Source organism: Hemitrygon akajei, chromosome 3 (genome assembly GCF_048418815.1).
Source record: "Hemitrygon akajei chromosome 3, sHemAka1.3, whole genome shotgun sequence".
Taxonomy (NCBI): Eukaryota; Metazoa; Chordata; class Chondrichthyes; order Myliobatiformes; family Dasyatidae; genus Hemitrygon; species Hemitrygon akajei.
This window is the reverse complement of record NC_133126.1, coordinates 160,332,238-160,360,121: the sequence shown is the minus strand read 5'-3', so window position 1 is coordinate 160,360,121 and position 27,884 is coordinate 160,332,238. Positions and strand designations below refer to the sequence as shown.

The following is a 27,884-nucleotide window of genomic DNA, read 5'->3' as shown; positions in this document are numbered from 1 at the left end:
ACTACAGCGCCACACCACCACGCCATTATTTTCTATTTACTCCTCACTCAGATTTGAAGTTTATGAAATTGAAGTGTACCAGCAGCCAAAATAAACCTCCAGTTTATTCAGAACTAATGCAATGCAATGCCATAAATTGAAAGCTTGTCTGTTTCAAACATTTTGAAGATGTGCAATTCGCAGGAACTGTAAATTGATCATTTCTAAATTTTTCACATTAACCATTGTCTTCAAACCACTTTAATGACTCTATTTGCAATACTGAAGCAGTCTACAAAGAAGTGGTTGACCATTATCTGAGGGTCCTTAAAGCAGTCTTTAAAAATGGAACAAGAATTTTTTTTGAGTAGAACTGATGTTGCTGCTGTCCAGTGAATATAGAACTCAATATATGAGGTTTTTTATCTGATTATTGGTCATTGCATCTCACTCCAACTTAATTGGAGTGCCACATTTTCACAGAGGGGAAACATCCCAGCTCCAAGAGCTGGTTAGCAATCATTCTCATGAAGTCAATCTACATGGAAACGAGTCTTTTGGCCCCATCGAGGTCTGCATTAAGCACCCAATGACATCAATTCTACACTAGAGCCATAGAACAAATCAGCTCTGAATCAGGCCCTTTTGCCCATCTAGTATGTGCCAGGCTGGTTTTCTGCCTTGTCCCACCTAAGATAATCTGGTCCCATCCCATCTATCTGTATGTAACCCTCCAACACCTCTCTCATCCATGTACTTATCCAAACTGCTCTTCAATGTTAGAATTGAATCAGCATCCACCACTACCAATAGCAGCTCTTTCCACACTTACACCACCTTCAGTATCTCCTTAAATATTTCATCTTTTATCCTGAACTTATGGCTTATAGTTCTGGTCTCACCCATCCTGAGTTTAAAAAGCTAGCATACACCGTATCTATACCCCTCATGAGTTTGTATACCTTTATAAGATCTCCTCTCATTCTCTTGCACTTCTGGGAATGAAGTTTCAATCTGTCCCTGTAACTCAGGTGCTCAATCCACAGCAACCATCTATGTAAATGTTCTCTGCACTCTTTCAAGATATTATTGATATCTTTTCAGTAATAGGTAACCAGAACTGCACACAAGACTTTAAACGTGGCCTCACCAACGTCTTATATAGCTTCAGCATAACACCCAATTTGAGTACTCAGTGCCCTGATTTATGAAGGCCAATGTGTCTAAAGCTCTCTTTAAGACCTTATCTGTATTCCCAGGTCCCTTTGTTTTATCGCAAACCTGAGTAGCCAATCAGTAACTGTGCATGTCTTACACTGGTTTGTTCTCTCAATGTCCCCGCACTTTTCTGTTTTAAATTCCATTTTTCATTCCATTCTCCTACCTAGTCCCAGTCACTTTGTAAGTTTTGATAGCCTTCCTCACTGTCAGCTATACCACTTGGCAGTGAGGAAGATTCTAACCGCCTATATCTGATTTGTGCCTCCTGCTTTTTATTTTCCAAGGCTTCAATAAACAAGCTTCCCTATATCTGTTACAACATACAGATTCTGTACTCTTATTTGAAGGCCTCCGACTTACCCAACATCTCTGCCAGAAAGCAACATATCTCAATCTATGCCTGCCAGATACCTTCTGATGTCATCAAACTTAGCCTTTAGACCATCAGATATTAGTCTATTCTAATATCAAGTCTGCTCCACCATGGCTTTTATCATGGCTGATCCATTTCTCACTCAATCCCATTTTCCTGCCTTCTCCCCATAACCTTTCACGCCCTGACTAATCAAGAAGCTAAATCAACCTCCGCCTTAACTACACCCAACAATTTGGCCCCCACAGCCAATGTAACAACATAGTCCACAGATTCACCACCATCTGGATAACAGAATTCCACCTCATCTCCATTCTAAATGGATGTCCTTTTATTCTGAGGCTGGGTCCTCTGGTTCAAGATTCCCCCTCCATTGAAAACATCTTCTCCATATCCACTCTATCTAGGCCTTTCAACATTTGGCAATCAGCCAATGCTCTATCCATATTAGTATTTTTCCTGTAATACCATGGGCTCTTATCTTGTTAAGCAGCTTCATGTGCTGTATTCTGTCAAAGGCCTTCTGAAAATCCAAGTACACAACATCCACCGATTCTCCTTGGTCTCAATTGATTGTTATTTCCTCAAAGAATTCCAACAGATTTGTCAAGCTTGATTTTCCAAAGGGAAGCCATACTAAATTTGGCCTAATTTATCATGTGCCTCTAAGTACCCCAAAACCACATCTTTAACAAATGACTCCAACATCTTCCCAACCACTGAGGTCAGGCTAACTGGCTTATAATTTCCTTTCTTTTGCCTTTCTTGAAGAGTAACATTTGCACTTGAAGAGTAACATTGGAGTAACATTTGCATTTTCCAGTCCTCCAGAACCATGCCAGAATCTATTGATTCTTGAAAGATCATTACTAATGCCTCCATCATTATATATGCTCTAGTGCTTCCACTGGTTTTGTTATTAGACAGTTGAAAGCAGATCGATTGAGGTTTTATTACATGAATACTGCATGCTGAATTCATTAGAGCATCTTACCGGAGAATTTAAAACTGTTGAATAAAGTATTTGGTTCTGGGAATGGTAATGCTTATTTCTGTAATCATTAAGTGTAACTACTGCAGAATGACGTTACTTAGGATAATTCTTTCTGGAAGTAGTGCATGCCACTACACAGTGGAGGAGGAAAACCAGGGTGTGACATCCATTAGTTTTGCGAGACCATGGATCTGCCCCCTCTCCAGGGTGCAGGCCTGGGCAAGGTTGTATGAAAGACCGGCAGTTGCCCATGCAAAAAGTGAACAGCATATAGAATATCAAACATCAAAGCGGGAGTCACAGTCCAGTAGTATTCAGTTCAGCGCCATGCTGCTAGACATTCAGGTTGCATGCAAAGTCATTCTTCACTGAAGCACCTCAGTCCGTGTCTAACACTCCGATCTAACCACACACAAAAACAGCAAAAACAAAGAGTAGCCAGAATCCAGAAATACATGCACCATGAACCTCAGCACCCCCCAAAATGAGTCTACGCCCTGTCCAATCAATCCTTGCGGCATGGAATGCACTTTCCTCTGACACCAGCTAGCGAGAGCAAAACTGGTCAAACACAGGCAGATGCTGCCAAACAGCCACCCGTCCTCTGCTCTCGGCTCCATTGACTTCAACCTTGCTCAATGCCTTAATCGCAGAGAAGCACTGGAGTTGAACATCGGCTCGTGCCCTTGACGTCTCAATTGGAGAGAAGCCATGGAGTCGATCCTGGACTTGCAGCCCCATCTGCGGCTTCCAAGCCTTCAGCTCCAAACCTCATCGAACTCCCTCAGAGACAGCAAAGCACCAGATCACTCAATCAGCCCAAAAGTACACCATCAAAATGTATCTCACAGGTTCCAATTGCAGTAAAATCATACTTGAAAGAAGAAGTAAAAGTAGTTTCAGGTACTGTCTTTAGGGCATCGCTGTTGGTCACATTGTTTCTGGTACTATCTTGCTTCATAAAAAGCAGAGCAAGATATCAAATAATACCCATAGGGCAGAACACTGACAGGCAGAGCAGCCAACAATCCTGCATATTACAGGATTTTCTGTATTTGGGAAGGCGGTCAGCTATCCCATAAACACAAGAGATTCTGCAGATGCTGAAAATCTAGAGCAACACACACACAGTGCTGGATGAATTCAGCAGATCAGGCACCCCTCCAGAGGGGAATAAACAGTCAACACCAAGACTCATCCCATATTCACCTCTTCCATATTCATTGATATAGATATGCTAATTATCATGTAAATCTTTTAGCAGCTATTGAGGCTAGCCAAGAAATTTCCCAAATAGTTATGACTGCTTAGAAGGAGGAATCCATTGCAATACCACCTGAAGATTCAGAAGAATACTGCAGAGGCTTCACCTAAAAAAAATCCTGACTCCTAATGCCACTTCCAGGCTTCTGCCTTTGTCATCTCAGGTCCTTGAGCATCAGCTGCCATATATGGGCCCAGAAGGATCAGAATGAATATTTAATTTTGTTTTAAAACCATAAAATATAGGAGCAGAATTAGGCCACTTAATCCATCGAGTCCGCTCTGGCACTTTATCATAGCTGATCATTTCCCTCTTGGCCCTAATCTCCGGCCTTCTCCCTTTAACCCTTTATGCCCTGCCTAACAAAACCTTTTGGAAGCTGAGTATTATAGGGTTCTGCAGAGAGCAATTCAATTTGTTCCCTGTAGAACTGCAATCTCAATGATTTGTTTGAGGGGGTTAGCATAAGATATGCAATTTTCTTGATGGCTTGATCCCGAGAGCATCTACTTCCAGGTCCCTCAAATGCTTCTGATGTTCCTCCTCACAGTGATGTACCCTCTCCCTCAAGTTTCTCAGGCCTGATGCAGTTGCAGTGTTTGGTGCTGTATTTATCTTCTTTTGTAAGCGAAGATCATCATGTTTCTTTGGTATTTACAAAACATGTTTTGGAATAAAATCTGAATTTCAACTTCACCTAAAATCCCATGTTTGAGTGTTAAAAATAAAATGTTGATTATTTTTTCAGTTTTATTATGCATACCCGTAATTAAATTCAATCTTTTGTTTTTATACCTTATATAAAACCTAACAAAGCAGCATAGTGCAAATACAGTGCACTGTAACCTTTTAATCAAATCACAGTATGGTAGGTGGAGACTGTTGTTATTTGTTGCTGTTAAACAGATGATTCAGGTTTTGTCCCAATGCTGCTGTGCAGCTTCTGTTACCCCTGTAGGAGCCATGTATTTATATTCTGTCTGTCTGTATTGTACGTTTGTGTTGCACATTTACTATGGGTGGTTTGGAGCGTGGTAGAAGCAAATGAATATAGTTAAATATTTATGCTGTCTTTAGGTTGAGTTTAGTCTAGTTAGAGCCAGGGGTGACGGCTAAGATTGTTAATTTTCCTATTATGCTATGGTCACTTAAGTACACTAACTTTGATGCTTATAACATTATTAGATCGTTATAGCGCAAGTTTTAGTTTTGTTAGTTTTTTATCACTATAAGATGGTTCATCTTTGCTGGTTTTGTAATTAAGAATTAAACATACTTTTTCAATTTTGGAAATTAGCTATTTCGGAAGCATGTCATACAGTGTAAACACGTGCATGCTGTCTCTAAGCAGTTTTGCTTTGTTTTCAAGTAACCATGACAGCCCAGCACACATATTTTTATTATATCAATGGGATTGATGCACCATCAATAACTCTCGGAGACGTGAGTCGAGATAGGCTTTTATTAGCTGGAAGAAAGCACTGTCAGCAGCAAGAGCCCACCACACAACATCCTGGAGACTGAGGGAGGAGCAGTGCCTCCAATCGCCTTTATACAGGGGTCTGTGGGAGGAGCCACAGGAGCAGTCAGCGGTGGGGGGGGGGGGTGGGGGGGCATGTCCAGACAGGTATATGTAGTTCACCACAGGGATGTAATCATTTTTATTGTTAAGTGCATTTATATAATGAACAATTGTAAGACAAAGATTGCTTTCTGCTAGTACATAAGTAATAGCAATGCCAAACAGTCACTGACTGTCCACCTGGGTGGCTGAGGTAGTGATAGCTTACATTTCTGATAGTTCAATGTACACAGCATTTTTTCATGCACAAAATTATTAAAAATATTATATTTTTAGAGCATATTTCTAAGCTTTTTATGTAATGCAAATGGGTTTTGTGTTTCAACTTAGGTTCCTATCCCAAAGCTACCTCATTATCTAAATGCAAATATTCCAAAATCTGAAACACTTCCAGTCCCAAGCATTTTGGATAAGGGGTCCACAACCTGTACTGACTTTTTCTGCTTTCTTCTCAAAAGTTACAGGCACAGCCAGCTGTTGGTTGTAAGTAAAGTTAATGTCTCCATGTATTATTCTCTAGAATGGGACTTGAACACAGATTGTTGGGTCACTTACATTGGAAGAATTGCTGAGCCACCTCCAAATTGTCGTCTTTATGCTATTTATCACCAGTAAGCCTCTTATCACTATGTTATAATTAAATTAACCCTGCCTATAGCACATCAAACCCTGCTGGACATCAACCTAATATTCAAAGCTAACTTCTGATAGCATGGGCTAATTGGCTTGATGCCTGAAATTAATCCTTTTGATTACAAAGCAGAAATATACTTACCAAGCCTATGGAATCTATTCATAAATGTAAATATAGCCTTATAATTCTTTTGCTGCTAGCTTTTCAAAGTTCGAAGTAAATTTTATTATCAAAGTACTTATATGTCACCATATACAACCCTGAGATTTATTTTCTTGTGGGTGTACTCAACAAATGTATCGAATACTAACTATAGCAAATCAATGAAAGATCAACAAGAGCACAGAAAACAACAAGCTGTGCAAATGCAAATATCAATAAATAATGAGAATATGAGATAAAGAGTCATTGAAAGTGAGTTGATTGGTTGTGGGAACATTTAAATGATGGGGCAAGTGAAATTAAGTGTAGTTATCCCCTTTTGTTCAAGAGCCTGATGCTTGAGGGATAATAACGTTTCTTGAACTTGGTGGTGTGAGTCCTGAGGCTCTTGTAACTTTTACCTGTTGGCAAAAGCGAGAAGAGAGCATGACCTGGGTGGTGGGGATCTCTGATGATGGATACTTCTTTCCTGTCACAGAGTATCTTGTATTGTAGATGTGCTCAATGGCGGGGGGGGGGGCTTTACCCTGCATCGTATCCACTACTTTTTGTTGGATTTTCCACTCAAAGGCGTTGTTCTTTCCATACTAGGCTGTGATGTAGCCAGTGAATATCCTGTCCACTGCACATCTATAAATATCTGTCAAAGCTTTAGATGTCATGCTGAATCTCTGCAAACTCCTAAGGAAGTAGAGGCACTGCTGTGCTTTCTTCACAATTGCACTCATGCACAGGCCCAGGAAAGCTCCACTGAAAGTGTAGCAGCTAGGAATTTGAAGTTGCTAACCCTCTCTACCTCTGATCCTCTGATGAGGACTACTTCACGGACCTCTAGTTTCCCTCTCCTAAAGTTTATTATCAGTTCCTTAGTCTTGCCAACAATGAGTGAGAGGTTGTTGTTATGACACCACTCAACTAAATTTTCTATCTCCCTCCTATATGCTTTAGCTTTTATGGGCAATAGCCATGATACTGTTGATGCTTGCAGTTGAAGTGCTAGTTTCCTTAATCATAGAATTTTTGACAACAAAATTAAATATGAACTGGCTGAGCAGAAGTAGTCAGCTCAGAAGTTGTGCATGGTCTGCACCCTCTTCACAGCAGTAAACTCACCCAGAGTTTCAAATTCAAACCAAATCTCTCTTAATGCTGCTTTTTCCCTACCTGTTCTAACTTTTCAAACACCTTCACCATGCCAATTCTGATACCTTGGGCATATTTAACTGTAAGTACTCCATCAACTGTGCCTAACCTTCTCAGGGCTCAGGGCTTTCTGCTCTCAAATTCCACCCTCCACAGCCTGCCTCCCTCTTTCCGCCAAGGTTTTCATTAAAATCTCTTTGACCAAGCATTTAGTTATCTATCCTAAAAATCACATATGTTCTTTGTGGCATATTATAACTCTTATGCTAAAGCTCTTTCTTGCTAGTAATACTATATAAATGCCATATATATGCGCTAGTATAATTCTGGCCCCTGGATTTGATGCAGCTTCTCTGAGAAATGTTTCCAAATCTGTGCCAAAGGCAATGGGAACCAGTGTTTTTTTTTCTCTATGGTAGAGTGTGAGTGGACAATTAGATAGATAGATTATTGATCCCAAAGAAGCTTACAGTGTCACAGTCACATTACAAATGCACAGATATACAAATATTAGAAGAAAAGTAAGAAAGAATAAAAAAACTGAGTTACCTTAAAAATAAGATGTACAAGATCAAACTGATGTTTTCACAATGAACTGATACGTTGAGTAATTGTGTTGTTTTATCCTTCCTCTTGTAGAATGAATATAAAACCTGGACTAAGAGAAAAGTCAAGCAGATAGACTTGTCCTCACATGGTAAAGCATGTGGTACACAACATCCAGTTTTTTCAGATGAGACATCATTGCTGCATAGAATTATCATGAAACCTGAATTAAAAGTAAAGGCTGAATTTTACGATCATCTTTTGTTTGTCCAATGCATGTGATTTAATTAATATATTTTTGGAATGATTTATTTTAAATTGAAACAAATTAAGTATGTTTGAAATGGTATTTATTTGTTTAACTACTACTCTTTTTTTTCCAAAATATCTTTATGCTCTTCATTGATCCTTACAGGTACGGTATTTTGAAATTCAGAAGATAAGGTACATCTGGGATTTTAAGGAAAAGCAATTTTTTAGACCTGAGTAAGTCCTTACAATCTATCTGGCTTTCTCAAACTGAGGTAATTTGAAGATCTTCAGATTATTTTTATTAATTTGTTATTTTATTCAGAGATCTGGAAGAGAGTTATTCTTGTGCTGATATTCATCATAAATTTGGCTCTGGATTAAGTATCACAGAAGTAATTACCAGGTAGTTATTAAAACAATCATTTATCATGTTAGTATATTTTGCTAACTTGTGCATGTAAATATTTGCTGAAAAATAAGTTGTTCGATTTTATGACTAGGTAGCTCAGCTTGCTTGCAATTTCATATTTAAATCTTGTCAATGTTGTGTTTGCATATATATCCAGAAATGTTACTCAAAACCCTTTCATTGTAAGTTATATTTGCTATACTTTTACCCTCAAGCATTTCAGGATTGGTGAATTATGGGATTTATCATTGTTCCCATGGGACCTTGTTGGAATCAGACATTGAACAAATACAATTCCTTCTGTGTCCATAAAAGTAGTGCATGGACAGGGTATCTAATATTTTGAAAAAAAGATGACAATAAATAGTCGGCTTCATTCCAGCATGGGGACATAGCATAGAATTACACCAGTTATTCTGTTCCTCTACATTAAATGAAATCATGGTTAGTCTGTCATCAGACACCATAGTCTTCTATTTCAACCTATAACCATGAATGCAGGGACTATTTTTGTTGTGGATTTAAAGAAATCTGCCCACAAAACTTAAATGCATTTTCCATTTCCTGATATGACTTGCATCAGATGCTATCAATATAGCGTATTCAGCAAAGATGTTGTCACTAAGATGACTGAACAGCCAATCAGATTAAAACCTTTTCACACTCAAATAGGAACTTTTAAGAAATATAACTCTAAATATTTTTCAGAAGCAAAAGCAAAGGCAGAAGTTAAAATATCAACACAAAGCAGAATAATAATTCTTTTTTTACAAGATGTGTTTAAATGCTATTCTGGAGAATATTAGTCTATGAGAGATCAATTATTTAAGGCTGGTGATGTTGTTCATCAGTTATTATTTCATAGTAAATGGCTAAAATACTCAATTACACTTCATTCAACAAGGCCTATCATTGTATAGGATGTCAAGGATTGTGTAGCCTTGATTCCTATTATATCTTTAATTTTTATCAGGTCTTGTCAAATGGTTGTTCAGAATTTTGTATTATCTTTCATGCTTTGTATTTGCAGCATTTCCTATTCCTATTTATTCAACTGTTGCTAGACAAGTATCTATTACAATTCTCTGTAAAGCTGAAAATTGGTTATTTTCCCATAATGGAGGTATGCCACATTGATAATTATATCACTTAGTTTAGTGATTAAAAATGTAGAAGTATTATTGTTTGTGTGGATATATACAGTAATTATTATTGCTTTGGGTAAATATTACTGTAATGGAGATCAGAATTCTCTGTAATAACTGTACAATGTTTTAATGTAGGAGATTAATATTTGGACCTAATGCAATTGAAATACAGATTTCTCCAATCTGGAAACTGCTTTGTAAAGAGGTAAGTGTTGTTGTCTTTACTCACTGTGGTGTTGCTTGCATTTTACAACTTATGACTAAACCTTCCCTTTTCCCTTTTTATAATAGGTCTTAAATCCATTTTATACTTTCCAGTTATTTAGTGTGTGTCTGTGGCTTTCTGAGGACTACACAGAATATTCTATTGCGGTCTTAATGTTGTCTTTCATCTCTCTTGCTTTGTCGGTGTTTAATGTGCAACAGGTGAGTATTAACTCAGAGAGTATGATTTATCTTCTCCATGATACTCTGTTTTCAGCAATGGTGTAGCAGTCTTCTGTATGATTACAGTTGTCCGTAATATTTAAATCTTTGATTTGAAAGTTGATAGGAATATTTGACTTTTCATTAAACCTTCATTTATTTCACCTTCTGAAATCTGTCTTAATGAATTATGCAAGGAACAGCTTCCATTGGAAGAGATGGAATAAATTCTTATGCTATTTTACTGTTTGCAGCAGTCAATAAAATTGTACAGACTTGTGGAATCTCACAGTAACGTGATGGTCACTGTCTGCAGAAAAAATGAAGGTGAGCAACCTTCTGTGCCGATATTTTGCTATTTCATAGCTGGGACTTTTGCCTGTGTACTTCCTTCACCAACAATGATTCATTCTTGTTAGCTTTTTCTTCATGGTACATCACTCATATCTTACAAATTTTCTCAATTTTTGTGCTTTTATTTAAGTGAACTTTTGATCCCACCAATAAACCTTTAGCTTATGCCAGTGCAACTCCCCATAAAAGGCTCTAGGCTGCAATCAATGCTATCATTTAATGACAGGCTGATTCTGAATTCAATTTTAATTTATGGGCGTAAGTCTCCTGCAAAGTGATACCAATAAGTAGATCAATATTGATAAAGCTTTTCACTTTGAACCATTTTTGCTGTACAACACTAAAGCTATAAGACTTTGAATCCATGTACTGCAAGGGAAAGAAAGGATTGAGCTATATCTTAGTCCATTGCCCTGTAACTCAGCAATGTACTTAAACTAGCCTTGGTGACACAGTGTCATGAATGGCAAAAACAGGGAATTTATTTTGTTACCTCTTTATTAATGTTCAAAATGTACTTGACTTTAATCCTGTGGATATAGCTCATAAATAGTTCTCATAAGTTTCACAAACTTATTTTTCCATTCCAATATATTCCTCACATCCAGATCTCTATTATCAGGTCTGGTGACAGCAAAACACTTATTTGTTGTTTTTCTTAGTCGTTTTTGGAAATGAACAATGTATCAAAAATAGTTTACATGATGCTGCTTATGTTTCTAGGATATAAGGAAGTGCCTTCCAGTGAGCTGGTACCAGGTGATGTGTTTATAGTGACGGGTAATAAGCAAATATTATCTTGCGATTCCATACTGATCCAGGGAGGTTGCATTGTTAATGAGAGCATGCTTACAGGTGAGAGTCAGTCTTTTTCACTCCTGCATGAAATATTATGCTTCTTCTTCCTGGGATAATGGAGAGACAATGTAACATTGAATGGAATTACCTCAGATTCCTTGAGAGTAACTGCGGACCATTTGCCTGATAGTCCAGGACAGCTAAACTGAAGCAGTAATGTAACAAAGTGGTTAAGTTGGCAATTTTTCTTCTGTGAGTCAGACACTTTTACAGAATCTCAAGAGAAGTTTTAAAAATTGTTGTCTTTGGGGTTGGGGTTAACTCAAAACAACCTGGCTAATGACAGAACTTATAACACATGTGATAAGCTGGTTGGATCTCTGCACTCTCACCTGATTCCCAGAAGAGATTTGTCTCAATAGAGGTTTTACATTCTTTTTCTTGTTGGAGAATTTGTGTTGCTTTAGTTGATGAGATATGGGATATAAGCAACCTTGTAAGCAATTGATTCACAGAAGAAGAAATTACAAACTCACTCATATTACTGTCTCAGATCAATTCTTCTGGGCATTATTTCTGCTATCAATTTCATAACTTTGAAATTAGCTTAGGATAAACTTGCAGCTGATGCAGACCAGTCACTCTTGACTAATGCCATTTGTTGATCTAATCTTCTGTTTTTCCATATAGGTGAAAGTATTCCTGTTACAAAGACACCATTACCTAATGTACCCGCTGCTGGTTGTTGGAGTCAGTCCACTGAAGATCACAAGCGCCACATCCTTTTCTGTGGGACCCAAGTTATACAGTCCAAGCCAGTAGGACAAAGTGATGTAAAAGCTGTTGTCTTTCGAACAGGTCTGCCTCCTAGCGGATCAGATTCAAATCGGAACCACTTTACTGCCAGAATTAATTGTGGTTCGATGTCAAGTGTAAAACACAGGACAATACCATAATAGACAACACAATAGCAACCAACAATGTACAAGACAATAGTGCAAACAGCCATGAACAAATAACAATTAGAATGGTCACATGCTCAAACATCAACAAACAAACTTAAATAAATGTCAGCATATGAACAGATTCAATAAGAATCAATAGAACAAGGACAGCAGGAAAGTCCATTTAACTGATGTTGTGCAGGGACAGTTAGGGTATTTCATCTGAGTGAGTTTTGTTGAGAAGCTGGATAGTTGCAGGAAAGAAACTTTGAAGATGACATATTGTCCTGGTGGTGACAGACTTGTAGCATCTCACAGATGGTAATCTAGTGAATAGGTGATTGCTAGTATGGATGGAGTCAGCAGTAATTCTTCTTAGCTCTTTTCTTCACTCCGGTGATGAACAGGTCTTTTAATGTCGGTAGCTAACAGCCAATGATCTTCTCTGCTGAGTGGACCACTCACTGCAACCTGTCAGAAGATAAAATACTATACATTGTCCCATGTGTTGTGGAACACAAACTTATCCACCCATCAGAACTTATGGAAGTGAGGAATACTGTATATTTATCTGTATCAGCCTTGTATCAATCATCATGTAGACAAAAACAAAAAGGAATGATACAAGGAAAATTCACTTATTTTTATGCCTTGTGAACAATCCTATTTGCCCGAGTTTTCTTCCTGATCTTCTTGCAAGTTATGTTTAACATTTGGATGAAAGAAATATAAATCTCTCACAATACATGTTTAAGATTAGATACTAAAGTTATTGATGAGCTGGCAATGTGTTATATTACTCAGAGGTAAGGGTATGATTGAATAATTTTCTAGTATGGATTCAGCTGTATTACTAGAAAGAAAGGCAAAAGATCAAATTGTAGATTCTTCCTTTAAAGACTGAAGAAAATTTAGTTGGAAATAATTCACATCAGCACATGGAAACAGGAAAAGGCCAATTTATTACAATCTCCTGTATCTAATAAAGTGGCCATAGTGTGTATGTTTGTGTTCCCCTGCTACTGTAGTGCATCCACTTCAAGATTCAACATGTTGTTCATTCAGAGATGCTCTGCACACAATTTGAGTTACTGTCACCTTCCTGTCAGCTTGAACCAGGCTGACCTCTCCCATTAACAAAAAACTTTCGTCACTGAACTAATGTTCACTGCATGTATTTTTGTTGTTTTTCACATCATTCTCTGTAAACTCTAGAGACCGTTGTGTGTAAAAACCACAGAAGATCAGCAGATTCTGAGATACTCAAACCACCCGGACTGGCACCAACAAACATTCCATGGTCAAAGTCACTTGAATCACATTTCTTACCTATTATGATGCTTGGTCTGAACAACAACTGAATCTTTTAACCATGTCTCCACGCTTTTATGTGTTGCCCCTTGATTGACTGACTTAATACTTGCATTAATGAGCAGGTGTACAGATGTACAGTACAGGTGTACCATACATGTGTCACTAATAAAGTGGCCACTGTGTGTATGCGTCTCTTTAAAAGCCTGTTAAATATCACTATTGTATCCTTTTCCACCACTCCTGGCAACTCATTTCATTCACTGTGTAAAAGTTTGCCCTGCACATTTCCTTTACACTTTACCCACTTACCTTAAATCAGGGGTACCCTACCTGGGGTCCATGGACCCTTTGGCATAAAAAAGGTTGGGAACACCCGTCCTAAATGCATGTCCCTTAGTATTTGACCTTCCTAACCTAGGGAAAAGCTTGTGTTAAGTCTGTCCACCCTATCAATGTCTCTCATAATCTTAGCTTCCAAAGCTCCCGAGAAAACAACACTTCCTAGAAAACAACCCAGATTTCTCTCCTTATAGCTCATACCCTCAAATCCAGGCAGCATCCTCGTAAATTATTTTATACGCTTTCTATAACGAAGTGACCAGAATGTCACACAGGATTCCAAATGCGGCCAAAGCAAAGTTTTAAGTATAACCTTAATTACTTGAACAAACATTCTTTGTAATTTAACTTCTGGAAGCCAGGTATTATTCTAATAAGTAAATTCTGCACACATCCTGCAAGACCAATATATCCTTCAAGAAATGTGGTATTCAGAATCTTTAACATTGCTATAGGTCTTTGTTAGGCTTTCACATAATCCTGACCTTCTAGTACTCAACCCCTTATCAACATTAAGGCCTTATTAATAACATCTTAAAAGTTTTATAAGTATTATTGTCAATATCTGGTAGAGGACAAGTAGTTAATTTGCTATGGAAAATTCCTAAAAATAGGAAATGCTTCATGTAATGACTAATAATTCTGGAGAGAAACATTTCTAAAGCCGATGACAGTCTATGCATATTAAAAGAGAAGTCTTATTTCTTGCACCCATGATTGTTCTGCAAATTGTATCCATAAAAAAGCAATAGTTTTTCTTTTTCAGGTTTTGCTACTATCAAGGGAGAGTTAGTTCGGTCTATTTTGTACCCAAAACCAATAGACTTCAAGTTGTACCAAGATGCTTTTCGATTTTTGATGTGCCTCACAGTTATTGCAACAATTGGGATGATCTACTCGGTCTGTATTCTTCAGTTCAATGGGGTAAGTTATGAAAATCACTGTACACAAATGTACCAGGAGCAATAAATAGCTGAAATATTCATTCCATTTCTCTCCTACAAATTCTGATTGACTTCCTGGGTGCTTCCATTATTTTCAATTTTAGTTTTGAATTTCCACCATCTGTAGTTATTTGCTCCAGCATCATATTCTCTCACTATTTAAATAGACTATTTCCCCTCATTTTCAGCAATGTGGGTCTCTTCACATTTTCCACATGATTTAACAACTGCCATATCCTTGATCATTCACCTGGTCTCTCCATATTACGTATAACCTCCTGGACAATTCATGATTTTTATCAACAAAAACTTTGATGTATTATGTTTCATTAACTCAACCAAATGTTTGTGATAGATTGTGAAAAGCTGGGTCCCAACCTCTCAGTCTCAAAATTACCAATTTGTTCTTAATCTCTGCCCATGAAACACAGCCCATGCTGCTGTATTTATTCCAGATACATGGGCTCTAACTTTGAGAACCAATTCGATGTTTTCTTATTGCAGACCTCCTGGAAGTTCAAATGCGTAAATTCACAAGGATACTCTTGCCTATCTTGCTAGTTACAAATCACAAACAACAGAAAATCTGCAGATGCTGGAAATCCAAGCAACACACAGAAAATGCTGGAGGAACTCAGCAGGCCAGGCAGCATCTATGGAAAAAAGTACAGTCGATGTTTTGGGCCAAGACCCTTCAGCAGGACTGGAGAAAAAAAGATGAGGAGTATATTTAGAAGGTGGGGGAGGGGAGAGAGAACCACAAGGTGTTAGGTGAAACCGAGAGGTGGAGGGATGAAGTAAAGAGCTGGGAAGTTGATTGGTGAAAGAGATGCAGGGCTGGAGAAGGGGAAGTCTGATAGGAGAGACCAGAAGGCCATAGAATAAAGAAAAGTGGGGAGGAGCACGAGGGGGAGGCGATGGGCAGACAAGGATTTAAGGTGAGAGAGGGAAAAGGGTAGGGGGAATGGTGAAGGAGAGCTGGCCGTGTTCACCTACGCTCTGTCCACCAGAAGAAGTGGGATCTCCCAGTGACCACCCATTTTAATTCAATTTTCCATTCCCATTCTGACATGTCAATCCATGGTCTCCTCTACTGCTGTGATAAGCCCACACTCAGGTTGGAAGAACAACACCTTATATTCTGTCTGGGTAGCCTCTAGTCTGATGACATGAGCATCAATTTCTCAAACTTCCGCTAATGCCCCTTACCCCTCCTTCACCATTCCCCATCCCCTTTTCCCTCTCTCACCTTATCTCCTTGCCTGTCCATCACCTCCCCCTCATGCTCCTCCCCACTTTTCTTTATTCTATGGCCTTCTGGTCTCTCCTATCAGACTTCCCCTTCTCCAGCCCTGCATCTCTTTCACCAATCAACTTCCCAGCTCTTTACTTCATTTCCCCCCCCCCCCACCCCCGGTTTCACCTACCACCTTGTGTTTCTCTCTTCCCTCTCCCACCTTTTAAAGCTACTCCTCAGCTTTTTTCCTCCAGTCCTGCCGAAGGGTCTCAGCCTGAAACGTCAACTGTTTTTTCCATAGATGCTGTCTGGCTTGCTGAGTTCCTCCAGCATTTTGTGTGTGCTGCTAGTTATAAACTCCAACTCCAACAGATTGCCAAGCATATTAGATGTTTGAAAGTGAATTATTTTCTATGATCACTTCGGCAATTTATTCTAACATATTCCCTGCTGCTGAAATTAGACTAACTAGTCTGTAATTCATGATTTTCTTTCTCCTTTCTTTCCTAAATAAGTGGGATTACAATTTTCTTCCAGTGAAGAATTATGCGAGAATCTGTGGAATTTTAGAGGATAACAACCTCTATCTCCATTGCCACCTCCCCAGAACAGTGGAAGACAAGACAGCAAATTTCTGGCATGTATTAGCTTGCATTGCCATTACTTTCTGTAATACATTTTTGTTGATAATGCTAATTTATTTTAGCTCCTCATTCATCTTAGATTTATTATTTTACAATATTTCCTGAAGATTTTCTGCATCAACTTCTTTGAAGGTGCACGCAAAATACTTGCTAATTCCTTTGCCACTTGTGACACTTAAAATAGACGGCGGTCTAAAGTCAGTATTTTATATGTTGGATTCAATCAGCTAAATGACTCAGAGTAACAACTCCAGCTGCTTCAACTGCTTCACCCATTGTACCACTTTCATGTAGATAGCTTGTGGTGCAGATGATTATACAATGATATTTACATCTTCCCTGATACTGATGCATTCCATTTCTGCATTCAGGAATACCTGGACAACGGGGATTTGCCTAGAATTACCTAGACAATCGGCAGCATGGTAGTGTAATAGTTGGCGTAACACTTTACAGTCCAGGTGACCCGGGTTCATTTTCCACCCCTGCTTGTAATGAGTTTGTACATTCTCCCCATGACCACGTGAGTTACCTCCCACAGTCGAAAGGTATACAGACTGGTAGGTTAATTGGTCATTGCAAATTGTCCCCTGATTGGGCTCGGATTAAATCAGGGGATTGCTGGGTGGCGTGGCTCGAAGGGCCAGCAGGACCTAGTCTGCACTGTAGCTCAATAAAATAATTAAATAAATAACAATAGCACTTTACGGGCAAGGGATGACTATCTACACCAAGAGAAAGTCTAAGCACCTACCTTTGACTTGCAATTTTATTAGCATCATCAGTTAGTATTAGCTTCTCTTTCCTATTGGTCATCCTTCACTGGAAAATCAGCTGGCCCAACCCCATAAAGTGGTCAGATGAAAGAGTATTTCCAAGATTACAATGGCCAATTGATCTTTTGATGTATCATCATCTTTCCAATGTCTACAGAATTTGCTGCAGTTCTACAGAATTTCCTGTGCTATGTTGATAGTGCCTCCCAAACCTACATGTTGTACCAATAGAATGACAAGGATGCTAGGCACACGGGATCAGATCGCCTAGAGGTTTCCTCTAATCTCACATTTTGTTTTGAATTGGAAATATATCAAAATTCCTGTATTATTTCTGATTGTAAATCCTGGAATGTTGTCTAACAACACTGTAGGAATACAAAAAGCTGAGATAGTGTTTGGCCACTACTTTCTCAAGAGTAATTAGGGATGGACAATAAATAAAAGTCCTGAAGTGACTCCTTATTCATCCTCTATAAACATGTTCCAACTCCATGCTGTTTATTTTCAAACTGTTAACTGTATGTGGCTTGCCATGTTTACACATGTACTGCAAGGTTAAGCTCTTTAATTTTTCAGCAACTTCCTCTGGGGAAAAAAATGTCTATTAAAATTAAATCAGCTCTAGTAAATTCCAGGCCAAGGCAAAATAACACATTCAAATGAATTTACTATCTTGTTTATTCTACAAAAAACTCTCCGGAATTTTTTTTTGGAAAATTTCCATGTTGATTTGGTAATGCTGTCTGTGATATGTTTGATTTGAAATGAAGTTATTGACCAAATTTTTCTTAAAGGTAGCAACTGGGAAACTGGTGATCAAGGCACTGGATGTAATAACTATTGCTGTACCACCTGCTCTACCTGCGACTGTGACTATTGGCATAATATATTCCCAGGACAGACTGAAAAAGAAGGGAATCTTCTGTATTAGTCCACAGAGGATTAACATCTGTGGACAATTGGATCTCATCTGCTTTGACAAGGTGTGTCAATTGATAGTTTGAGTTTATTATTGCTTCACAGTAGCTACTAAGCAACAACTGCTTCTCCACAGTTTTCCCAGCTGACTTAAGCTTGTGTTCTTTGAGTATATTACTGCCATACATTTTGTCTGAATGTATAGTTGTGGGTTGAGTGAGGAGCACATACACCAATGTAACTCATCAAAATATCACAAAAACTTTGGCTGAAATCAAACATAATTGTAATTGTCTGTCAGATTTGTTCAGATTCCTTTTAGCAAATGCCGATAGGAAACAAGTGAATACATTTCTCCTCACAAACCAACATCCCAAAGGTTCTTAGCAGCTCTGCTTCAGGTATATCTCAGTGTTACTTTCTCCACCATGTCAGCGGTGCAAGCAGTAATGTGGTTTATACTTAAGGTGAAAATTGGGGAAAACAGCCTGTGTGGCCAAGGTAGATATCTTTTGGTGGTTTAAACAATCGTGGAGGTATTTTAGGAGAGTACTTCTGGTGCAATGGCAAACTGGAGGTTTCGAAGTTCATAATCTTTCTCCCAGTTTGGTCTATTTACTTCATAAATATTTCAGAGCAAGATCTGGCTCCCAGTTTTATATAATGGCTACTGCAATAAAAGATCACAAGAATATGAGAGGTAGGTGGAGTAAGCTTTCCAGTCCCTCAAATCTGCTTTGCTATTATTTGATTCATTACAAACGCACAATCTATTTATCTCTGTTTAATATTTAGATCATATATAGTTAGCAAGAATTCTAGTTTGTTTGTAATTGAAGGAAAAGCCCATTCATCTGGTTGACTCAAATAACCTACCTTAATCAATTTTTGTCCTTGGGAACATAATTTTTTAAATATGGCAGTGGCGGAGGCTTATCATCATGTAAGCAAGCTAAAAAAATAATGGGTCTTAAACTAGCATTTGTTACTTCTGCTTCATAGTCTCACCCCAAAATATAATTTCCTAAAAAATTATAACTAAGTAGCTAACCTATTCAAATCACAATATATATTTTAACAAATCAAGAGATCTAGTTTTTTATAGATATTTTCACTCACTAGCTGCCAACTTGCCACTCAGTGAAAGATGTTCCTGACAGCTGGTTGAATCCTTTTTTAATTCAGACCAGAATCACTCAAAATAGATGGAAACATAGCATTCATTACAACTTTTTTGTCATATCTCCACTTAGTAATAAAGCAAAGTATAGCCCTGATTCCAAATTTTATAGAAAATCAATACACTGCACTTTATAATTTTATTTTCAATATTTAACATAGTATACATTGCCATCCGTGCCTGGGTTGAGTGTGGAGCTAGCAACTCGACCTCGTAAAAGAAAAAACCTGGAGAGGGATGGGCTCCACCAGGTTTCAGATGCCCAAGGCACGCCGTACGATGAGCAATCACCAAAAAGATCGGTGCAAAAAGCTTGTCGTGACTGCGCCCCGACGACTCCACCAGGAGTTAAGGGCATGCACACACATTACCATGATTAAAATTCACCTCTGTTTTGAACACATCTATTCATATTCAAACTAAATTAACTGAAGAACTTCACTCAAAAACATTAAGCAGTTTTGCAGTGATAAAACCCAAAGCATAATTTAGTCTCTAATAGTCATCATGCTTTGTACAATCTATTGCTTTATGTGAATCAGTATCTTCATCAGATTTACATAATATTTTCATGCTTCATGTAGACTGGAACTCTGACTGAAGATGGACTGGATTTGTGGGGCTTAGCTTCAACTAAAGGAAAAGGGTATGTTCCCTTAAAATGATAAAAGCTGAGACTTTTAAAGTTTAAAAATTGAAAATGCTTATTGTCAAGGAATCAGAAAAAAATTGTCTGAAACTGCCATCTAATAGCATTGATTTCTGTCCTAAACATGAGCTACAAGAAAATGGGGTATTAAAAGTCAGGACAGCAAGACACAAGAGATCCTGAAGATGTTGAAAATCCTCAGTAGGACACACAAAATGCTGGTGGAGGTCAGCAAGTCTGGCAGCATCTATGGAAGGCAATAACACTCCGCTTTTCGGGCCAAGACCCTTCCTCAGGATTGGAAAGGAGGTGGTAAAAGCCAGAATTAAAAGATAGGGGAGGGGAAAGGGTACAAGCTGGCAGGTGATAGGTCAGACCAAGTGAGGGGAACGTAGGTGTGTGGGAGAGGCAGAATGAAGTAAGAGGCTAGGTGGTGATAGGTGGAAGAGATAAATGGCTAGAGAAGAGGGAATCTAAAAGGAGGGGACAGTGGACCATGGAAGTTCCTAATGGAGTGAGGGAACAAGAACTTGGACTAATTGCCAAGCGCCAAAGAATTCTGAGCCAGGTCCAAGCAACGCACAGAGTGCAGCCATCTATTGAGTCCAGTGGAAGACAATTACTGATGGTGCCTTGAGAATTTTTCAGTTGATAAGAATTTTGAGTAAGCTATTATCTTAAAAATATTCTTCCCAAGACAGTTTTTGAACATAGTTAATGATTTGTTAATTCAGGTTATTATTTTAGAAGTGTTTAAAAGTACGTATATTTTTTTAGTGGCTTAAATAATTTTTATTTTGTTTTTTGTATCTTTTTGAGAGCTTAAAATTTAAGTTTTTGAATATTTTTAATGCTGCAAACACTTTTTTAAAATAAGATTTTGACAAAGTTATTTTGATCAAGTTTTATTTACACTTTGTACAGTTGATGTGGTTTCTAATAAGAATTTTTGAAATATCCAGTTTACAGAACATATTCAAGTTTAGCAGTGAAGTGCAGTTACCATGGGGACCCTTCTTTGGCGCCATGGCCAGTTGCCACTCACTGATCCTTTTAGATAACACTCTCCAAGGAGACCCATTGGACTTGAAAATGTTTGAAACCACTGGCTGGGTGAGAGATATATTTGCACTAAAGGACTTCTATGTGTTTATTTCTATGGCCCGCTCTATTACTTAAGTGCTTAGTGTCATTTTCCAAGTTCTGTGTCTCTTTTTATTGTTTTTATTCATGCATTCTACTCTAACCCTTCAATGTCCAGGGCATAACTCATACCTTCTCATACCTCTGTGTCAATTCCTTGAATGCATATCTAAAACGCTTGGGATGTTGTGTTTAATAAATATAAAAAGTTCTCTTATCATTGTGTCAGTATTGATTTGAGGAAATGGCAAAAGCTGGCTTGAGCATGTAATAGCCGGTCAGTAAAGGTGTAGAGAAGGCTCCATTGGGAACACCGGATAGAATGGATTACCCCAGTAGACTTGCAGGTGAAGTGTTGCCTCACCTGGAAGGATTGCTTGGGGCCCTGGATGAAGGTGAGGGAAAGCGCGTGGGCAGGAGTAGCATTTTAGCCGCTTACAGGGATAGATGCCAGGAGGGAGATTAGTGGGGTGGGCCAAGTGGACAGGAGAATCACGGAGGGAGAAAATCCTGTGGAAAGTGGAGGGTGGGGGTGGGGGGGGATAAAGATGTGTTTGGTGGTAGGATCCCTTTGGAGATGGCAGGAGTTCTGAAGAATGATTTTTTGCATGTGGAAGCTCATGGTCTGCTAGGTTAGGACAAGAAGAACTCTATTGCTCTTAAAATGGCAGGAAGATGAGGTGAGTGTGGAAGCTTGGGAAATGGAGGAGTTTGGGTGAGGGCAGCATCAATGGTAAAGGAAGGGAAACCCTGTTCTTTGAAGAAGGAGTAAATCTCTGATGTCCTGAACATGAAAGCCTCATCCTGGGAACAGATGTAGTGGAGGCAAAGGAACCGAGAAAAGGGAATAGCTCTTTTACAGGAGAAGATGTATAGTCAAGATAGCCATGGGAATCAGTGTGTCTATAAAAGATGTTGGTTGACAGTTTGTCTCCAGAGATGGAGATAGAAAGATTGAGAAAGGGGGGGATGTGTCAGAAATGGACTAAGTGAACTTGAGAGCAGGGTGGAAGTTGGAGGCAAAGTTGATAAAGTTTATGAACTCAACACGGGCGCATGAAGCAGCACCAATACAGTCGTTACCAGGGAAGGCTTGGAACCTGAACTGTTACATGTAGTTACCAAAAAGACAGGCATAGCTGCGACCAGTGCAGGTGCCCATGGCTACCCTTTGAGTTTGGAGAAAGTGGGAGGAGCCAAAGGAGAAATTGTTGAGGGTGAGGACCAATTCTGCCAGATGGAGAAGGATGTTGCTGGAGAGGAACTGGTTGGTGCTTTTGCTGAGAAAGAAGCAGAGAGTTTAAGGTCTTCTTGATGGGGGATAGAAGAGTATAGGGACTAGATGTCGATGGTGAAAATGAGGCGGTCAGAACCAGGGAATTGAAAGTCATTGAGGAGATGGAGAGCATGTGAAGTGTCACAGATGTAGGTGATTAAGGACTGAACCAAGGAGAATAGTATGGAGTCGAGGTTTGAGGACATGAGTACAGTGGGGCAAGAGCAGGCAGAGACAATGGTCCTACCTGGACAGTGAGGTTTGTGGATCTTGGGTAGGAGATAGTAGCGAGCAGTGCAGGGTAAGGGAACTACCAGTTTGGTGGCAGTGGAAGTGAGTTCTCCAGAGATGATGAGGTCAGTGATGGAGTCGGAGACGGTTTTCTGATGGTCCAGAGTGAGATCCTTTTCGAGAGGTAGTTAAGAGGAGGTGTCTGAGAGTTGTCGCCTGGCCTCGGGAAAGTAGAGGTCAGTCCACCACACTGTAATAATACCCCCTTTGATCTGTGGCTTTGATAGTGAGGTTAGGATTGGTATGGAGAGAGTGAAGAGCAGTGTGTCCAGAGCATGTAGGTTTTGAGGAGGAGTAAGGAATGCTGAAGTTGAGCTGGTTGGTGTCCCATTGGCAATTAGAGATGAAAAGATATAGGGCAGGCAGAGAGCCAGAGCAAGATGTCTAAGAAAAAGGGGAGGGCTGGAGATGAGAGAAGGGGTCATCGGCGCAGGGTGGGGAATTCTTGCCGAAGAGGTGGTCTCGGAGACTGAGGCGATGGAAAAAGAGCTCATGTTGTGGCCGGCATGGAACTCATGGAGGTGCAGGTAAAGGGGGGGGGGGGACGAAGGTAAGGCCCTTGCTGAGGACAGGACGCTCTGCCTTCTAAGGTCAGAAGGAATGGTAAAGACATAGCAGGGACTGGACCTGGGATTAGAGGGGGAAGTAAAGTTGGTGGCATCTGAGGAGGAGGGGAGTGTTGGGGTGTTCAGGGAAGGTAGGGTGGGGTTGAAGGTGGAGCTCCAAGGACCCAAGAGGTGATGGCAAAGTTTGAGAGACACAGGGTTGGAGAGTGGTGTTGGGGGAAGGGAAGCACTATATGTCATGACACTATAATGTTCTTCTTTGTATTCAACACAGGAAATACAGGAAAATTCAGCTCTAAAACAGCAAACTGAAAACGCTCATTCATTTATTGTTAAGCCTGGACCTACAGCTAGTGAGGTAAATGATATGCATTCTCCCCATGTGCACAAGATGTGTAACACCTGTCCCTATTTCACCTTCCTCACCACTATCCAGGTCCCAAATCAGGTCTTCCAGGTGAGGCAGTCAGTCACATGCTTATCCGCCGATGTTATTTACTGTGAGACTGTTTACCTGCCATTTTAATTCTCCTTCCCATTCATTCCCAAGGCAACGTATCTGTACTTGGCCTTCTCTACTGCCAAGGTGAGGCAAAACACAAACTAGAGGAACACCACCTCATATTGGCACCTGGATGATCTACGGTTATTGAATTCTCCAACTTCTGGCAACTTCTTCCCCTCTGTGACATTTTTTCCCTCGGCCTGGTTTACCTAGCCCCATCACTCTGTCTTTCTCCCCTCCTCCACACTCTTCATCCTGTCCATCACCCACACACTCCTCCTAACAGATCCTCTCCTCTACTGCTATGTGCAAACAGTCTTTCCAGGTGAGGTGACACTTCACCTGTGAGTCTGTTGGGGTCTTTTACTGTGTTCAGTGCTCCCTGTGTGGCCTCCTACACATCGGTGAGACTCAACGTAGATTGGGAGACCGCTTCGCTGAGCACCTACAACAACTTGTCTGCCAGAACAAGCTGGATCTCCCAGTGGCCACACATTTTAATTCCACTTCCCATTCCTATTCCTCCATGTCGTGCTGAGGCCACACTTAGGTTGGAAGAACAACACCTTATATTCCGTTTGGGTAGCTCCGACCTGAAGGCATGAACATCAATTTCTCAAACTTCCAGTAATGCCTCTCCTCCCCCCGCCTCCCCCATTACCATTTCCCATCCCTTTTCCTTCTCTCATGTTATTTCCTTGCCAACCGATCACCTCCTTCTGGTGCTCCTCCCTCCCTCCCTTTTTTCTTTCTTCCACAGCCTTCTGTCTCTTCCACCAATCAAATTCCCAGCTCTTTACTTCATCCCTCCCCCTCCAGGTTTCACCTATCACCACATGCTTCTCTCTCCCCTCCCCCCACCTTTTAAATCTACTTTTTCTCTCCAGTCCTGCCAAAGGGTTTTGGCCTGAAACGTTGACTGTCTAAATGCTTGGAAACTTCTTACATCCTGCTCTCCACTTACAATCCTGCCTAGGTTTACATCATTAGAAAACTTGGAACTTGACAAGATTAGATGTAGAATGGTTATGATGACTGGAACCAAATACAACAGACTTAGAATAAGGGATCTGACATTCAAGATGGACATAAGAAATTTCTTTGCTATGGAATGTGGAATCTTTCAAATTCACAGCCCATGAGGCACGTGGAGACACATTCACTGTGTTATACTCATGAATCAGAATCAGTATCACTGGCATTTATCATGAAATGTGTTGCTTTGCAGCAGTAGAACATTGCAATACACAATAATAAATGAAAACTATAGATTACTTTAAGAAGTATTTATATATAAATTGAATTAAGTAAGTCTTGCAAAAAGAGAGCAAAAAATATATAATTTCTTAAGACATAGAAGCAGAATTAGGCCATTCAACCCATCAAGTCTGCTCCACCATTCCATCATGTCCGATCCTGGGTCCCACTCATCCCCATACACCTGCCTTCTCGCCATATCCTTTTATGCCCTGACCGATCAGGAGGCTATCAATTTCCGCCTTAAATATACCCATGGACTTGGTCTCCACTGCAGTCTGTGACAGAGCATTCCACAGATCCACTACTCTCTGGCTAAAAAAAAATTCCTCCTTACCTCTGTTCTAAAAGGTCACCCCTCAGTTTTAGACTGCACCCTCTACTTCTGGATACTCCCCCTCCCCCCATAGGAAACATCCTCTCCACATTGAGCCTATCTAGACCTTTCAACATTCGGTAGATTTACTGAGATACTGTAGGTGAGTTCATTGTCCATTCAGATATCTGATTGTGAATGGGAAGAAGCTGTTCATAAAATGTTGAGTGTGTGTTTTCAGTCTCCTGTACCTCCTCCTTGTACCAATAAGAAGAGAGGACATCTTGGGCTATGGATGTCCTGAACGACAGATGCAACTTTTTTGAGACAATAACCCAAAATTGTATGATACAATGTAACAGATTTTTAGATGTTAAGGGAGTCAGGGTAAAATATTATTGATAATCTGTTTGAATAGCTAATCTAGCATGTTGGACTCAGTGCTATTTTTTATGTCCGTATGTTCTTACGATTCTAGTTTCAATCATGTAATAAGATTCAAATATGACTTGCAGAGCAGTTAACTTTTTATAGCATGAATGTTATTTATTACAGGTGTCAAAGGCAGGAATTATAGTCTTGAAGCAATATCCATTCTCATCAGCACTGCAAAGAATGTCAGTTGTAACCCAAGTGATTGGTAAAGAAAAGCTAACGGTGTACCTCAAGGGAGCCCCAGAGATGGTTGTTCGTCTTTGCAAACCCCAAACAGGTTTGAATAGTCATCTGTGAATATAAGAGCATTTGATGAATTATTCTTTGATACTATAATCAACTCCAGAAATGAATGGTACATGAAATTCATCATACAAATGGGGAAGCACATACAGGGTTTGTTGCAGAAGGAATATAACTCAATTAGTAGCTCTTGACAACCAATGGCAGGAGATTTGAACTTTTGTCTCTGCATTCTGCATGACATTACTCGACTGTGCTTTACAATCTCAGATCTGGTATGAATAGGGATTCACACATCGCAACTAGCTCAGGTTGTCCAGCAAATGGAATATGGTGATTAATGTAGTCAAACTGCAGTCTAACACATAACAATATTATGGGTATACTGGTGGCACAGCAGGTTAATAATCTAAAAGTCTGGATTGACAATGCAGTGTTCAAATCCTGTCCTGCAACTGTACAATTTGAATTCTGTTTACAAACTACTGGATTGGTCTAAAATCACATTTGATTCATTTACCTGGTCTGACCTGTATGCAACTCAAAGCTCCTGATTTTTACATGCCCCACTAACATAGCCCAGCAAGCCACTAAGTTCAAGGGTAACAATTGCTGCCATACAGTACAGTGCAAAGGTCTTCGGCACCCTAGATTTTAAATATGGTTTCAGATCGTATGACCTCCTCAGAGCCCTGATCTCAACGTTGTCGAGGCTGTCTGGGATTACCTGGAGGAACAGAAGCAAGGAAGACAGCCAAAGTCTTCAGAAGAACTGTGGCAAATTCTCCAATATTCTTGGAACAACCTACCAGATGATTTTCTTCTGAAAATGTACGACTGTGTACCTAAGAGAATTAATGCAATTTTAAAGACAAAGGGTGGTCACACCAAATATTGGTTTGATTTACACACAAAGGGTTTCGGCATGAAATGTCGACTATACTCTTTACCATTGATGCTGCCTGGCCTGCTGAGTTCCTCCAGCATTTTGTGTGTGTTGCTCGGAATTCCAGCATCTGCAAATTTTCTCTTGTTTGTGTTTTGATTTGATTTAGCTTTTTACTGTTTATTTATAGTATATTTTGTTCTTTAGAAACTTTTCATTTCATTAATTTGAAAGCATTTTCGCTTTACACAACGTTTTTCTGAGTGCCTAAGACCTTTGCACAGTACTGTATGTAAGAATACGAACAATTTACCAAATAAAATGGTGGTAATTGTTAAAGGTTGCATGATGATGAATTCCATTTGCGGCTCCTTAGCAAATAAGAACAATCATATCTGCATGCAGCAATACCTTTGCAACACTTAAGGAATGAGCTGATGGGTGATGAGTAAAATTCACACCACCATGCTGCTATGCATTGACCATCTTCAAAAAGAGAGTGTAGCCAACATCCCATGCCAAGTCCACTGTTATCTAAATGTTGAGATTTGTTACTATCCAAAAATTCAACAAGACCACCAAATACATCAGAAGGTTGCATGTTTGGTAATAGAGGCAGGGCACCCTATAAAGGAGTCCACACCTTAGAAACATGGAGAACTATTACCTGCAGATAGCCTTGGAAGATGATTGTCATTCTAATTTGAAAATATATTGTCAGTCCTTCATTGTT

The 27,884-nt window shown here is 39.5% G+C and overlaps 1 protein-coding gene across 1 annotated transcript in view; it reads left to right on the top strand.

Annotated features, from left to right (window-relative positions):
* Positions 1-27,884, top strand: part of atp13a3 (ATPase 13A3) — a 105,872-nt gene that overhangs the window by 10,621 nt on the left and 67,367 nt on the right. The window contains exons 3-16 of the mRNA XM_073041161.1: positions 7,992-8,132; positions 8,314-8,384; positions 8,473-8,553; positions 9,843-9,912; positions 9,999-10,133; positions 10,388-10,460; positions 11,211-11,342; positions 11,976-12,143; positions 14,649-14,806; positions 18,281-18,469; positions 20,169-20,230; positions 21,196-21,346; positions 23,784-23,867; positions 26,143-26,299. Of these exons, the coding sequence (XP_072897262.1) occupies positions 7,992-8,132; positions 8,314-8,384; positions 8,473-8,553; positions 9,843-9,912; positions 9,999-10,133; positions 10,388-10,460; positions 11,211-11,342; positions 11,976-12,143; positions 14,649-14,806; positions 18,281-18,469; positions 20,169-20,230; positions 21,196-21,346; positions 23,784-23,867; positions 26,143-26,299 (1,672 nt within the window). The remainder of the gene's footprint in view (positions 1-7,991; positions 8,133-8,313; positions 8,385-8,472; positions 8,554-9,842; positions 9,913-9,998; positions 10,134-10,387; positions 10,461-11,210; positions 11,343-11,975; positions 12,144-14,648; positions 14,807-18,280; positions 18,470-20,168; positions 20,231-21,195; positions 21,347-23,783; positions 23,868-26,142; positions 26,300-27,884) is intronic.